This window comes from Denticeps clupeoides, chromosome 15 (assembly GCF_900700375.1).
Source record: "Denticeps clupeoides chromosome 15, fDenClu1.1, whole genome shotgun sequence".
Lineage (NCBI taxonomy): Eukaryota > Metazoa > Chordata > Actinopteri > Clupeiformes > Denticipitidae > Denticeps > Denticeps clupeoides.
Genome location: NC_041721.1, coordinates 15,426,342 through 15,442,559, shown reverse-complemented (window position 1 = coordinate 15,442,559; position 16,218 = coordinate 15,426,342). Strand labels below are relative to the sequence as shown.

General features: G+C 42.9%; 1 protein-coding gene across 12 annotated transcripts in view; it reads left to right on the top strand.

Annotated features, from left to right (window-relative positions):
• The window catches only part of LOC114764300 (LARGE xylosyl- and glucuronyltransferase 1), a 58,038-nt gene extending 42,622 nt beyond the window's left edge, over positions 1-15,416 (top strand). For all 12 annotated transcript variants that reach the window (XM_028953826.1, XM_028953828.1, XM_028953824.1 and 9 more), the window contains 9 exons: positions 4,517-4,621; positions 5,695-5,807; positions 7,129-7,254; positions 8,085-8,240; positions 9,483-9,646; positions 12,796-13,074; positions 13,315-13,461; positions 13,980-14,175; positions 14,260-15,416. In XM_028953826.1, coding sequence (XP_028809659.1) covers positions 4,517-4,621; positions 5,695-5,807; positions 7,129-7,254; positions 8,085-8,240; positions 9,483-9,646; positions 12,796-13,074; positions 13,315-13,461; positions 13,980-14,175; positions 14,260-14,457 — 1,484 coding nt within the window. In that variant the 3' untranslated portion in view covers positions 14,458-15,416. The remainder of the gene's footprint in view (positions 1-4,516; positions 4,622-5,694; positions 5,808-7,128; positions 7,255-8,084; positions 8,241-9,482; positions 9,647-12,795; positions 13,075-13,314; positions 13,462-13,979; positions 14,176-14,259) is intronic.
• The last annotated feature ends 802 nt before the right edge of the window (positions 15,417-16,218 follow it).

Genomic DNA, 16,218 nt, shown 5'->3' with positions numbered 1-16,218 from the left:
CGAGGGTCCGGGGCCGCCAAGCGGGACCACGCCGGGGAGCCAGGCCGAGGGTCCGGGGCCGCCAAGCGGGACCACGCCGGGGAGCCAGCCCGAGGGACCGGGGCCGCCACGCCTGACCACGCCGGGGAGCCAGCCCGAGGGACCGGGTCCTCCAAGGGGAGGATGCAGCAGGGCAGGAGCCCTGTGGTTGCCGCCGTCCGCCCCGCCGCCTCCACTGATGGTACTGTTGGGGCTCCGAGGACGTAGCCCTTGGAGGGGGGGCTCTGTCAGGATTGCCTGCAGCTGGGCTCCACACCGGAATGCAATCCTGACGCCCCATAATTGCCGGAAGTTTCCGCCCGTTCGGGGTCGCTGGCATTTTCGTGAACTTTAGTTGGTAACACTGTTCGTAATTTGAGTTCTGGCAATCGCCACACGCCTACGGGTTAGTTTCAGTTCCTTATTTAAGTTAAATCGTTTTCGGCCACCGCGCCAGTCTTTATTTGTGTTTCTTTATTGTTTATTTGTTAATAAAAACCCCTTCCCAACATGTCAGACCTCTGCGCTTCCTTCCCCCGTAAGTCCGTAGTCGTGACAGTAGGTGCTAGTGTGTGTAATACAATCCTTCTTATGTCAAAGTGTCCAACTGACTAACAGATAAAATACCAGTTCGTTGCTGACAGTTATATTGGTGTCACACACCCGGCCCTACATTTTTTATTTTACTTTCTAATTATTGTACGTGTTGACCTTTTGTTTTCTTGTGTAATTGTGAATTTTTCATATGATATTATATTAACTGACAAACACGAAAGAACAATTTGAAATGGCAAATAATGAGGTGGTTTTATTTCACAGTTAAAGAACAGTTGTGTGTGTGTGAGTATATAAATCTTGTGACTATCTCCAAAATCTGAAAGAGAAACCTTATTTTTTATTTCAGTGCTGGAACAAAGTTTATATTGATGCTGAACGGCTTCATTCTGTCAACTGTCTGTTTGGTAGCAGATGTTTTCTACTGCATCCATCAGCTCTCCATTAATGTCTCTCTGCCAGTCGCACTGTGGAGGTGGCAATAAATTACATCTTAATACAATTACAAATTTTGGATCTTTTAGATCTTAACAACATGCAGCTTTACACCAGCTGTCATGGCGGATTCCGCTGCGGCTCCGTGCACCTGACAAGAGTACCCGGAACGCTGAGTGCAGGCCACGCCCCCTTGAGTGGCTGCACCTGCAGCCTCGCACTTTAAAATAGTTCCTGCACCAGTGCTCGGGGTTCTGGTATTAAACGCTGAAACGACGATTGAATGGAGACACCGTTTGTGCTCAGCCACTCATATATTTGGTCTTGGGTGGGGTCGGTGTGACTCCCAGTCCTGTAAGTGCTGTACATTGTATGTACAGCACTAACTTACTGACGGAGCGCGTTCACTGAGGCAGAGCAAATATATAAGCCAGAGTCATCTTTCGAGCTTCCGAGGTGTCTGAAATATGCAAGCAAGTTGCTTTTGTCCACAGCCAGGTGCCTACAGAGATGTAGCTTTTCCCTGCCGTTCTTACAACTTCATGTCTGATGAAGAGTCTGCAGAAATTTTGTTTAAATTTTTGATGTAATTTTTTGTCATTTAATTTGCCACAACTGAAATATGGGGCTTGGAGCTTTAAATAGAATATGTCTTGGAGTAATTAACATGTTCTTGTAAAGTTAAAGTTGTGTTAGGAGAAGTCCTGTGTGACATCACACCTGCAACATGCTTTCGAGGAGAGCGGGTGCGTAGGATAGGTGATTGAGCAGCTTTGTTTGTGGAGGCTTATTCGAGTGCTGTGAGGTGGTTTCTGAACACGGCTGAGCTAACTATTGGGATGTCAGTTGAGCAGTTGAAGATCGACAGGATGACAGCAAAACAACTTCTCATGCTTGGCAAACAGTATAATGAGAATTTAAGACATGTCTGTGGAACTCAGAGGAAGTCTCAACAAAGTCCAAAGAGAAGCCGAGAAAATCATGGAAGCAAATTATTATGTTGAGGTGGGCATTATTGACAACCATGAAGCAGAACTGGACATTGGCGAGCAACTGATGTTAACAGAAAAACAAGAGGCTGACCTGAGAAAAACTTACTAAAGTCAAAAGCTACGTCAGGCAAATTCTTTGGACCAACTAGGGAGATGAGATTTCCATGTCATTGCAGGCAGCAGACACTGAATGTGCCCGTGTCACTGCAGTTGAAGACAGTGTCAATCAGGATGCATATGACTTTATGCTTGACCATTTCCAATGGCTGGTAGTTGCTGCAAAGGATGCACATACTCAATGGAAGAAATGGATACCATCATCTGAACACAAGCATATTCAGAGTCATTTGAAAGAGCTTGAACTCTCCATTCCAAAGCTCACTTCCAGAAAGCCAAATTGGTTCAAGAGAGGTAAAAAAAGATGCAGCTACTGGACAATATTGAAGATCATGAGGGTCCTTCCCCTTGCTTATAACTGTCATGCTGGTTTGACATGGCGAGGCAGGTTATCTGGAACGATTACTGGAAATGACAAGGAAGAAGGACACATTCGCATGACGTCATGAAACAGGGATTTAATATGTGATGAACAGGACAGGGACAGACATCCAGTAACACTTAACAATGACCTGACGGTGAACAGACACGAACAGGGCAGCTGTATATGATCAGACACAGGTGAACATGATCAGGAAACATTACACAGGACAAACATGAAATTCCGGAGTAACCCCTTTACGGTGTTTTAGAGAACTGTTATGGAAACCAAAAATCCTTTGCTATTGAGATAGTGGAGGAGCTGCAGAAGATTCCAGCTGTTAGAGGAAATCAGCCATGCAGGATAGTGGAACTTATCCAAGCTGTGGAGAAAACAATTCAAGATCTGAGCGACCTTGGCAACACAGGTGCTATCAAGAACCCCTTGGTGACAAAGTCAATTGAAAGTCTCGGCAGAGTCTCTCAAGAAAGAGTAGCTTGTACATGTTGCTGCTGAATCACATGGTCTGGCAGCTCAAACAGATTCGATTAAACTTTTGGATTTTCTCAAAGAGCAAGAAAGCATATATGAGCAGCCTTAGCAATTGAGAGATGAAGAACTAAGAGGAAGAGGAGCTTAACCTAGACATGGCAGGAGCAGTTCTACCAGAGCTGTTGACGATTGTGCTGGCTGTGTGGTCTGTGGCGATGGAACACACAGGAAACCACTTTACTTCTGCAAACAGTTTACAGTATTAAAATTAACAGAGAAGAAAGTGGCTATGAAGAAGCTTGGGGCATGTGTGAGGTGTCTCGAAGCTCCTGATGAGGGGCATATTGCAAAGCCACCTTCCTGTCCAAAGAAAGGGGTTGTTCCTGAACAATACTTTTACCTGTAAACTAATGCTGAATTAAAGAGGAGTGGCAAGAATCAAAAGAATGATGTGGATTAGAGCAAGATGAGTGCTAGAAGAAATGCACTGATGAGCAGGAAAATTTCCTCAGCAGACTTTCTCCAGAACTGGCAAGACAATGGCAAGAATCATTGTGTTGTGGAACAATCGATGGGGAAAAATGGTCTTTGGCAATCCACCCTGACCTCTTTCAGGAACTTGCTGTATCAGCCCACATGTCTAAGACTCATTTTGCCAGGTCAATGAGAGCAGCGGCTGTGAAGTATGAGGAGCTCACTGGTGGGGCAAAAAAGGTACAAGCATTACACAGACTAGAATGTGCCTAGGTCCAGCAGTCAAGCACTTGGACCACCGGTCAATATCTCTTACAGTTGTGGAAGTGGGATAGCATTGGAGCAGCATGTGAGCCAAGATGTGGTTATGCTTGCTGAGGAGAGGGAACTTGAGGCAGTGAAGGAAGGTCTAACCTATGTCACAAGTGATTGTCACAACAAGGAACCACAATGGCATGCTAAATATTCCTGGTTGGAGGTTCCAGCTTCTTTGCCAAACAACAAAAGTACTGTTGAGGTTTTAAGGACAGAAGAGCAGTTAGTGCATGAAATGATAACTTGTGGAGCCACAATCAGGCTTGTCTTTTGATAATGATTTGTGTTTGTGAATCTATTAAAAAAGGCTAGTCCTACTTATGTAGTTTGTGCTGAGCTGCATGTTTCATTTGAAACATGCAGCTACGCGGCTCTGTGTGTCACAATAATAATTTTCTGGGAAATACTGGGTTAACATTTTTGATTGGTATATTGACAAGTTGTAAATGCAGCAGCCGTTCTTTTTTTTTCCCAGAGTGATTTTTCCTCTGAAAAGGTGTTATAAAAACTGTTGGCCATCATAAAAAGTTACTTTGCTGATTGGCAGCTGTTTGGCACATTTTCTCTTCATTTACATAAATTTCACCTCTCATTTCATTTTGATGTCAATCCCATAATTCCCCGCAAAGGTCTGCTGCCCTCGCTCCATTAAAAATAGACGAGAAGTGTATATGGACTTGTTGTACTTGTGGCCACTGGCAAACCAGCATACGTTATCTGTGTTTTGTAATCGTGTGTGTATGTTGTCCTACTGCAGGTCAACAGGTTTTGGGTCTGGTGGAGAACCAGAGTGACTGGTACCTGGGAAACTTGTGGAAAAACCATCGGCCGTGGCCCGCCCTGGGCAGAGGCTTTAACACAGGTCAGTCATGGTCTCTTGAGTGTGGGTTTTAGGTCTGCTGCATTTATATATAAGCCTGTGGGATTTTCCTTAAAGCCTTCTAAACTGTGCTGGCCTCTAAAACCGTAACACTAGTGAAACTTATCAGCAAAAAAAGAGGCCAAATTGGTTTTAAATGGATTCCATTACGTTCTTATTAAGCCCCCACCCACCCTCCAGCTTTTTTGTATTGTTTTCATCAAATGCTACGGTCCTTTTTTTTTCTCTCAGGCTTACGAGGCCTTCCGTATACCGCTGCACTCCCACAACACTTTGAAGCGTGAAGTTAATCTTCCTATTGACTCCGGGCCCAACAGCAGTGAGGCATTTAGGTGTTTACAGAGCACCATGCCGCGTGATACCACACGATCATGCAATTGATGAGCAGAGTGGAGAGAGGAACATACAACGTCAGGAAGGCATCCATTATTGACTCCTGAAAAAGCTGTCCTCCTGTCCTTTAACTACAATCCAGCCACAACAGCACCGGCAGCCCCTTGTGCCCCCACCTTGCCACCCTATAACTGATGTATTATTAAGTCTGAGAGATATTACTCCCAAACCTGCAGACAGAGTTTGTTCATCCGTCCCATTGGCTGCAACAGATGGTGTACGGTGGGGTGTGAAAGACAATTTTGTTTGTTCCATTTCAACAAATAATTCAAGTTTTTTCCTGGGAGGAATTTGAGAGCCATTTATTGTATTTTGATTTGAGCAACTTTATTTCTGCTTTTCATATTCTATGTGAAAATATCTACAGTGGAGCCTCAACCACTTTATTTTGAGGTAATAACAAAAAAATATAAATGGAGGACAGCCCAACTATCCCTGGGACCAGTCAACCGGAACCTTTACTAGGTGACTGGGTTCTTTGCCCCTTCTGATTTCAGTATTAGTATACATGCTTTGCAGCAGGCTTCTGTCCTGAGGACCTGTTTGACATGGAGGGTTTACTGTGTGTGTCTTAAGTCTGATTGATGGTATTTCTTAAAGTCTGGATTTGTTGAAAGGGCATTTGTGCTACAGCATATACATATTAATATTACTGTGTGCAGGGGTGATTCTGCTCCTGCTAGACCACTTGCGGAAGCTTAGATGGGAACAGATGTGGAGGCTCACAGCAGAGAGAGAGCTGATGAGCATGCTGTCCACATCACTAGCAGACCAGGTAACACACACAGCCATGCAGAACCAGCAGATGGCAGATGAGCATACGATCTGCCTTCTACAAATCAGATTTTAGAAATTATTGGTGTGAAGACTGAAATCAAAGCAAATCATCTGCAATGCTAGCAAACTGGAAATTAATTTATTATTTACCAAAAATGTATATATTACATTATGAGGCCATTGGGGCGTGAATATGTCTTTTTTCATTTTCAAAAATGTCACATTATAGCCGCATAAAGCATATTCACTTAAAAGGGGGCTTCAGTCATAACGCTTTAGGAGAAGGTCACCTGATAAATGTATGCATTTGTCACTCAGCGCTGGTTCAGCAACCAAAACCCTTCCACATGCAGTACACCACAGGCCATGTCATTTCCTTATCTCTTAGTTATATACAGTTAAAAAACAGACCTGACACTCAAGATACCATCCAGGTCTAGACGTGATCAATCAGATAGGTTATTTTAATGTAAATATGTCAGTGTTCTATTATATTCTGAATTTCACAGCCGGCATGACTTCACCAGCATTCACCATATTCACAAGGAGTTTTCATTCATTGACTTCTTGCACCAAAGCCCAGTCATTTAGCATAAGACTCATCTAGGATTATTCACACCGGTGTATTAAAATCTGTTCAGGCTGATCATGTCAATATGTTTTTCTGGGATATACAGCTACTCCCTGCAGAATCTGACCAAATATGGAAGTTATTCACATTAACACCTTGAAAATGGCATTATTGAAATATTAAAATAAACACACCTATAATTTAAGGGATAAAACAATGTCAAGAAAAGGCCAATTTGAGCTTTGCGGATTTCATAAAATGTGCTTTTATGTAATCAATTTAATATGCACTTTATAAATGAAAGCAGCATGTAAAAGCCTTTTAAGATTTTAGGCGCTCCCCGCTATGCTCCACTTAGAAGACACATAGGATTACAATCCACCAATTACACACATGTACACACATTCACAAATACACACAAATTCCTTCCTCTGAAGACTGGTTGGATAACAATCCAGCACCACCTTATCAATGCATTCATTAAATGGATTAAAGCTTTAATGTCTCCTTAGGACGTAGGGGTCTAACTTTGAGTAGGTGTTCATCAGTTTGGATCTGAGTTTCACAGAAGAGCACAGACCACAAACCCTGCTTCATTAAACCACAGCCATTGAGCTGATATTTTCCCCTTTTAAGTGTCTGTGTAATGCGCCGCCTTGAAGCGAGTGGACTGATGGGCGTCGTTACTGACTGGCGAGACATCGTCTGATGTAATGAAATGTAAACTGCAGTGAAATGGCTTTTACAGGACATCTTCAATGCGGTGATCAAACAGAACCCCTTCCTGGTTCACCAACTGCCCTGCTTCTGGAACGTTCAGCTCTCGGATCACACCCGCTCTGAGAAGTGCTACAAAGATGTGTCAGACCTGAAGGTGAGAAAGGGGCGGGGGAGAGATGTGTGTGTGTACATTTCTGCATTTAGGAGACAGATGAGACCCTAAGAGGTAAGGGGTGGTGAAGAATGATTGGATGGTCGAGTAAGAGGGATATGAGATCTCAAGGTGAAAAAAGAAGGTGTCGGTAAGAAACAGAGCTACAAATGGAGAGCATAAGCAGAGAATGATTGCGGCAAAATGTGTGTATAATAGAGAGATAAAATTTGATCCTTAGTAAGAGATTGAGAGGATAAGCCTGAGAAGGTGTAAATCAGAGGGGAAAAAGAAATAACAGGAAAGCATTTATTTGATGGGAAACAAGGAGGGGAAAAAAAAACCTCACCATTAACTGGCCACCCACCCTCTCATGAGTCTCGTGGACATGAGACAAAATAAGTTCTAGGGCTGCATGGTATGATTATAGACAGCCCATGGTATGATGACTGTCTATGATTACATTTACATCAAAGTATGAATTTTATGCCACATCGCACGGCCCTAACCAGTCACAGGTCATTCATGTTGTCAGTTCGTAGTGTTGTATACTACGAATTTTGTGCTGCATTTTTCCATACACATCTTGATTGTCTGATTTCTGCCATGTCTAGAACCTTCCCTGCTATTGTGTTGATGTGTATGTGAGTGCAGGGGTACATCTATCACATATACCAAAAAGTGGAAGGCATGTGGTCATTAATAAACTCAAAACATTTTGAATAACACAATACCAGTTTCATGCACTCAAACTGGAGGTTTGTTCCCATGAGTGTGTGTGTCACCTCCTTTTTATAGCTGCTATTGTGCCCACCTCCTTCTCGCTTCCTCAGGTGATTCACTGGAACTCACCGAAGAAGCTCCGCGTGAAGAACAAGCATGTGGAGTTCTTCCGGAACCTCTACCTAACCTTCCTGGAGTACGATGGGAACCTGCTGAGGCGGGAGCTCTTTGGCTGCCCCAGCGAGGCCGATCACAACAGCGAGAACGTAGGTGGAGTCACAGTCTCCATGCACTAGCCACTTGTCGTAAATTTTTACAGTTTGGGATGCATCCTACTCTTGTTCTGACACGCACCCTACTTTTATTTTGATTTCTTCTTGGGCATTTTGTATGGGGATGTAGCCACAAATGGGGATGTAGACACAAATTTCTCTCTAGTAGTACTTTCGTACTTTTATTAAACTAGACACAAAATTTTGTAAATTACATTTCGTACCTGTTTTCTATACGCCCATCCACAGCGGCTGACTGCTGTCGGTATGTCCTGCTATATGATCAGAATGAACGGGGGGTGGCTTGTAGAGGTACAGCGGGGAGGTGTCAGAGCAGGAAGAGATGCTGGGCCAATTAGAGTGGGCTTCCCTTCCAGCTGTGTGCTTACCTCAGGAGCAGCACACGGAGGGACTTAAGCACACTCCATAATGTCAGCGGAGCCCCACGGGGGGTCTTCATAATGAGACCATTTCTTCTCAGGCATGTCAGCCGTCGGCGGGTGTGTGTATGCGGGGTCCTGGATGGAGACAGGGTAGAATTCTGTCAAAAGCACCTAGCATAGACTGTGTAGGTATGTCTAGGTAATATTCCACAGGGGACTAGATAGGCTGCGCATCACTCTGCAGTGCTGCGGTCTGGAACAAGGGAAATGGGGAAAGCAAACCATTTGTTAGTCGGCCTGCTTTTAATGCAAAGAAGAAAAGTTTCAGGAAGAGAATAAACTACGCTATTGCATGCAGATGGTGTCCCAGAGCGCTGCAGTGTTAGGCTGGATTTAATGATGTGCCATCTCCAGGTTACTTAATTAATTAATCAAATTACTTTTTTTTTACAAATTACTGACATTTTTCAAAGAAGTCCTTTTCCCCCACCACATCACACTAATCAATTAAATGTGTCCTTAACTCTGGAAATAGTTTGTTCAGTCAATTTTGCAGACTTTGAAGGGCTATTTAAATCACATTAATGGAAGAAGTGCTTTAATGAAGTCACTCAGGAATTGGCAGTACCGCTGATGGAGTTCTCTCCTGCGGGCAGCAGATCATACTCTTCGATGCTGATTCAGTTGCTGTGAGATGAGGTGTCACCAGGTCACTGTACACATATGCTATACTGTCCCTATAAATCAACGTATACAATTCAAGACACTTCTGCTCCACTCTGAACAGCTTTGCCCTGTCATATCTCCCATACCCATCCACACTCTCGCTGTTGTTGTGTGTTTGATATCTCAGCTGCAGAAGACTCTGTCTGAGCTGGACGAAGATGATCCGTGCTACGAATTCCGGCGGGAGCGTTTCACAGTGCACCGTACACACCTCTACTTCTTGCACTATGAGTACCAGCCCAGCGCAGACAACACCGATGTGACACTGGTGGCCCAGCTCTCCATGGACAGGTAGTGTCTGAAATAAATCCCTAACTAGAACAGATTTCCAAGTGCCGATACACGTCTTTGGTGTTCACAGATTACCACAATTCTGTTAAATTATTGGCGAGATGGACATCGGTTTTCCATCTTGTGTTAGTGGTGGTAGCTTCTCCAGAATCTTTCTTTTGCCACCTCTGTATTCAGGTTTGTATTTTATTTTATGTGCTAGCATTTCTGCGAGAACCATTAGATATAGTCAGGCACACACCAAAAAAAAAGTATTTCCTTTGCAACAAAAGAGCTGAAATACACACAAACATTTTATGTATAAAGTGGCTTTGCTTGAAATGTATTTCAATTCTCGGCGGCGTGTCTGTGGTGCTTAAAATGAGATTTCACAACTCTGAGGCAAAGACAAAAAGCACCTGTCAACTGTGACATCCAGATAGACACGCACGAGAAGCGATGCATAAGAATCTCCACCCAAGGAATAAAGTGTGACATTTCACCTTTATTTTTTTTTATTTTTTTTTATTTATTTTTTTTTTTAATATATATATATATATATATATATATATATATATATATATATATATATATATATATATATATATATGCGTGTGACATTTCACCTTTATATATATATATATATATATATATATATAGATATATATATATATATATATATATATATATATATATATATATATATATATATATATATATATATATAAAGGTGAAATGTCACACGCATATATATATATATATATATATATATATATACACACACACACACACACACACACACACACACACACACACACACACACACACACACACACACACACACACACACGCCCAAGTCTGTGTCTGTCTGTGTTGTCTTTCAGATGTCAGGGATGTCCTTGTATTGCCTCCAGTGATAGACTGAGTGATGTCCCAGGGTTCTGTTGGGCTCTTTTCAATCTAACCCATTCCTGAGCTGTGAGCTCCCCAGTGTCTACAAGAAATCAGTGCCCTTTTGTGTTCACTAATGACTGCTGACTTCATCGCTGCCGACAGAGAGAGACAAATCAGACAAACACTGATAACCGCGAACTGCTTATTTACACACCAGCGATAGTAAATGAGTTTTATTGTTTCAGTTAATTAGCGATGCAAGCGCATTTTCCCCCAAATAAACACTCGCATATTCTTAATTTGACGGAACCATTCTGTCATAATGAGATGCAATGATACACAAGATTTGGGACTAATGCAATTAAAACTGAAGCGCCGTACTCATCATGGATCACGAAATCTTTAGATTGCTGATGATGCCATGTAGCGAGAATTGGCCCGTTTTCAACACCTTGTGCTTATGGGCCAGAGACTCTGTACTTCTTTTGTAAAAAGCACAATTGCTGATTGTTTGTTCAGACTATAGTGTGTATTTGTGTATACACAACTATTTTTATTGGTTGCAGTCCATGGTCCTGTGGGAGGTGTCAGACTGTGCAGACACAGGGTAAACATAATGATATTTTTGTCTTCGTGGGATCTGCCACCCTCTTTCCTTTCGTAGCAGCCCACTGATCAGATTAAGTTAGATTCAATATAGATAACTCACCTCTTTCTCGACTCAGAAGAATTTTCTCCACCTGGTGATTTATATGCTAATACGTTTTTTTGTTCTCATAGCGAGGGATCAAGCATAGATTTGGAAAAAGTAATAATTAATTGGACTTTTCCGGGGGAGGTTTCATTCTGATCAGAATCAAAGAACAGTCTCCAAGGTGAAATTATAATACAGGAGGAATTATAAGACTTTAATCTGCTTTTTTTTTTTTCTTTTAGTTTTGCAACCTGTTGTGTTTGAGTAACTCAGTAATTTTTCAAACACGACTAATTGAAATTTAATCACACATTAATGTAACGTCAAACTAAATAACAAGAGTTTTTTTTCAAGCAGTCTGAGCACATACTTTTTATTTAGCACCCAGAGGACTTAACAACCTTGACCTTTTCTGTACGTTTTTTAATAACTGTTGCTGTTTTCCCAGCTGTCTGCTGCAGCTGAAGGATAAAGCACGGTAATCACCAAGGGGACCAGAGATGCTATTAGTCACAGGACCCGCATCTAAATTAGTAGCTTTCATTGTGTATACATAATTCTCTTTTTTTGGGCAAGTGGGCATATTTTTCTGCAAATACCCAGCACTATATTTCTGAAGTTCATAATACACTGAGATGTAGAACTCAGTGCTCACTGAAAGTGAGTGAGTCAGATGAGACATTGAAAGTGCAATTCTGCCCCCCCTGGAGAATTTTAACTAGGGGGCAGTATTTCACTCCTGGTAAACAGCAAATGTTTCTTTTAAAAACCACCAACCCTAAATAATCACTGCAGAGCTACAAGAACACCAATTACAACATGATCGTTGTTACATTTCATACACTGGGCCAATATAAAGTGATTTACAAATAGGAAACACAAACACAACCATGTGAAAATAGAGCATTAAAAATAATGGTAAAAGAAAAGTGATAAAATATATAAATTGCAGTGCAAAATGAAAGTGAAGCAAATGTAAAGCAGTGGAAATTATATATATAGATACGATTTCATGTGACTCGCAGTAAAAAATAGCATTTTATCCAGCCAGTAGAGTGAAGTGTCGGTAACAGGGGTGTCTTTGAGTGTGAATCAAGATTACAGCAACAGGACACTGAAGAGGAATCAATCCTCTGCCTAATCTCCAGCAGATTGAAGCTGTGATCAGCAACAAAGAGCAGACACTGGAGGCTCCTCGCCATTCGCTCCTTCAGAATGCAGCCGTCTGTATTCCATAGGTTACCATTAAAGAAGAAAAGGGCTGGGCTTTATTGACGTGATGAGGTCAGTGTTTGAAAGGAGCAGGATCGACTTGGTTTCGTTGATAAGGTCGGTGTGGATGAAAAAGACTGAAGGGCAAGTTTGTGTGCATGACTGGCATGGGAAAGTTGTTCCGTCTCCATTTGACACTGATTGAGTGAGAGGTGGTTTTTGCAGGTCAGAAAAGGCGAAAATGACTCCAGAACTACGCTGAAGTATAACCAGTCAGTTCTGTTGCCGTCTGTTGCAGTGTTACAGCACAGATCTGGTCCGTGTGTAATGATTGTTAATGGCTGTACCTGTTTGTGTGTCTTTGTTGCAGGCTGCAGATGCTGGAGGCTATCTGTAAGCACTGGGAGGGCCCTGTCAGCCTGGCTCTCTACCTGTCGGACGCCGAGGCCCAGCAGTTCCTGCGTTACGCTCAGGGCTCTGAGGTTCTGATGAGCCGAGGCAACGTGGGATACCACATCGTCTACAAGGAGGGCCAGTTCTACCCAGTTAACCTGCTGCGCAACGTCGCCATGAAGCAGGTCAACACACCTTACATGTTCCTGTCTGACATCGACTTCCTGCCTATGTACGGCCTGTACGAGTACCTCAGGTGAGCGCGCCTCCTGATGGAGCAGATGTAGCTCCCAACCCTTATTAAAGGATTTCAAAATGCATTCCCTCACCAAGTATATCTTCACTCAACCAGTTAATTTAGTTTGGCATGTGTAAGTATTCCAGCTGGCTATTCTTCAGAAGCAGGGATTTAGCCTTCAGCTTTCTGCAGACACACACACACACACACACACACACATATATATATATACAGTTTTTTTTTATATCCCTTCTCCAGGAAGTCCGTTGTACAGCTGGACATGGCCAACACCAAGAAAGCACTGGTGGTCCCAGCTTTTGAGACATTGCGATATCGCTTGTCCTTCCCTAAATCCAAGGCCGAGCTTCTGTCTCAGCTAGACATGGGGACCCTCTTCACCTTCAGGTAAACAGTCCAAATGAACCTCTCTGCAGCGTGAGCACTTTATGCTGCTTGCACAATTTTTGGTCATGGCAGGCCTGATCAGCAGTGTGTGTGCTGTACAAATGATCCAGTAACTCATGTCAGTGCTCCATCCAGCCTTGTTCCTCCTTCCAAGTCCTTCCTTCAGTCCAGCAGTCCAGCTGTTACTATTTGCATCTCAACTGGGCTGCTACGCTATACCAGTTGGTACCGTCCAACCGGAGTTCATAATGGAGAACAGCCAAGTCTTGCTCAGATGTCAGACTTTGCTTTGATGCTTCACATCAAGTTCAAGAGCCTGTGTTCTGGTCTTCAGAACTGTTATCTGGATTTTTTCTCATTTGGTTTACTCAGCTAGTAAATGTAAATGTAAAATAGTAAATTACTCAGCTATGGAAAATCATAAAATCAGCAAAAAAAAAGTTTCTGATACAGGATTTTGAGGAGCTGTTGAGAGATTTATTATAAAATATATATATATAATATATATTGTCGCACAGGTACCATGTCTGGACAAAAGGCCACGCCCCAACCAACTTTGCCAAATGGCGTACAGCCACCACGCCTTACAGGGTCCAGTGGGAGGCGGATTTTGAGCCATATGTGATGGTGCGGAGGGACAGCCCCGAGTACGACCGGCGCTTTGTGGGCTTCGGCTGGAACAAGGTGGCCCACATCATGGAGCTGGATGCCCAGGTACTACACTTGTCCCCATCATTGCACCTCTGCTTATGTTTCATATTTCTCCATATTGTAACCCTGTCATGCCGTTTCTACCAGGAATATGAGTTTGTGGTTCTACCCAACGCCTACATGATCCACATGCCTCATGCACCCAGTTTCGACATCACCAAGTTCCGCTCCAACAAGCAGTATCGTGTCTGCCTCAAGACCCTCAAAGAGGAGTTCCAACAGAACATGTCCCGTCGCTATGGATTTGCGGCACTCAAATACATGACTGCCGAGAACAACAGCTAGCCGAGCCCATCCTTACAAGAAGTCTCGCTACCCTGTGGTCAGGACAGCCGTGACAGCCTATGGAGAAGCAGATGTTCATCCTTCAGACCCCACTGGCTCAGTCCGTTATGAGGCTGTTTGTGGATTGTGGGGTAATACAAGACTCATTTGAGAAAAATCCGTCCTCACAAGATAATTGTCACTTTAGCGGCTGTTGCCTTTGAATGTTTAAAAAAAATAATAAGAGTGTCGATGTCTGGTCTGGTTGTCAGGTAGTGGGCAGGGCCTCAAACTGCTGCCACATCACAGCAGCTCAATCTTCAGCCATCAACTGGGGCGCAGGACGCTGTAGCCATGACAACTAGGGGTTTATGTAACCCCTGGCTCCGTCGGTGAGGAGGCCAGCATCACTGTGTAAAAACACAGCTGCCGTTTGTTGGTAAAAATGCCTGGTTGATTCCGTTATGGAGAACCAGGTTCTTAATGCTAATGGAGGCCTTGAAGCACCTTTTATTTCTGTGTGTGTATATGAGAGAATAAAATTCGCTCGACGGGGCAATCTTCAACAGTATTATTTTTCAAATAGCTAAAAAGCAATTCCAGTCGTATAAGCCTCACACAATATTTTTATTTTGTCAGGCATATCAAACTGGAAGAAAAGTGACCATTTGTTTCAACACGTCCATCTTCTGCTGAAGTATTGGGGAAGTGTCTGTCTTCTTCTAAATAGCTTAGTCTTGACTCAAACTTTGTGGATCGAGTATGACGTGACTGGCATCTCTTAATGTCTCAGTTTCATTTTGCTTATGAGGTTCTGTTGTGTATGGAAATATCTCACATATCATCCAGTAGGACGTTCTCATGACAACAGTTGTGTCATAATTGTGCAAAGGCATTTGATAAGCTCAAACGGTGTCCTAATTCTCTGTGGTTTCTACCTTTCTTTTTTAAAAAATATATTATTATTGTAACTATTGTTACTTTTTGTCAGTATCATGTATGTGTTCACAGGTCTAATGCATAAAGAGAAATGTAAAGATCAATGCACTAACTCCACCTGACAGCGTGGAGTCGAGAGGAGAGGAGAGGAGAGCAGGCAGCCATTTAAGCCAGGATTAGACATGAAAAGCACAGTTTGGGGCTGCAGGGCCCATGAGACATTTTCTTCTGACATCAGATTTGTCAAAGGTGATTTTCGTGTTGGTACATTTTACAGTTTAAAAAAAAAAACATTTGTAATGATTTAATGACCATGCTTTCCAAGTTAAAGCAATAATGCCACTGTGGGGAAGGTGCTGAAGAGCAAAACAAGAAAAAATGGTCATTGTTGAGGCATGGTTTTTCCCCTTCTATTGTTTTAAGGTGCTTCGCAATCTTTTCTTGAAAGGTGCTGCACGGCGCAGCTCCTCTTCAGGTCCACGAAAGCAAACCCGTGTTTTATTGTGTGAGATTGGGTGAGAACTGGATGACAAGTTGTGTGTGCGAGAAAGAAGCCCTCCGTGCATCATATCTAGACAGACTGGAGTGTGTGTGAATAGCACTAGGGGATGTGTGTTTGGACAGAGCTGACAGACATGCTGCTAAATGAAATAAAAACAGTGGGGGGGGGACAAAAACCCAGCGTGTCGTCTCTTCTGTTAGCATGCGAGGATCAATATGCCTGATACATTTAGAGACCTCAAGAGTCATTTCTAAAACAGCAAATAAGCTCAATCTTAAACTAATATTCCAATGAAAAAGGACTTTGTTCTGCATGTTTGAGTGGAACGGGGTAGAACATCA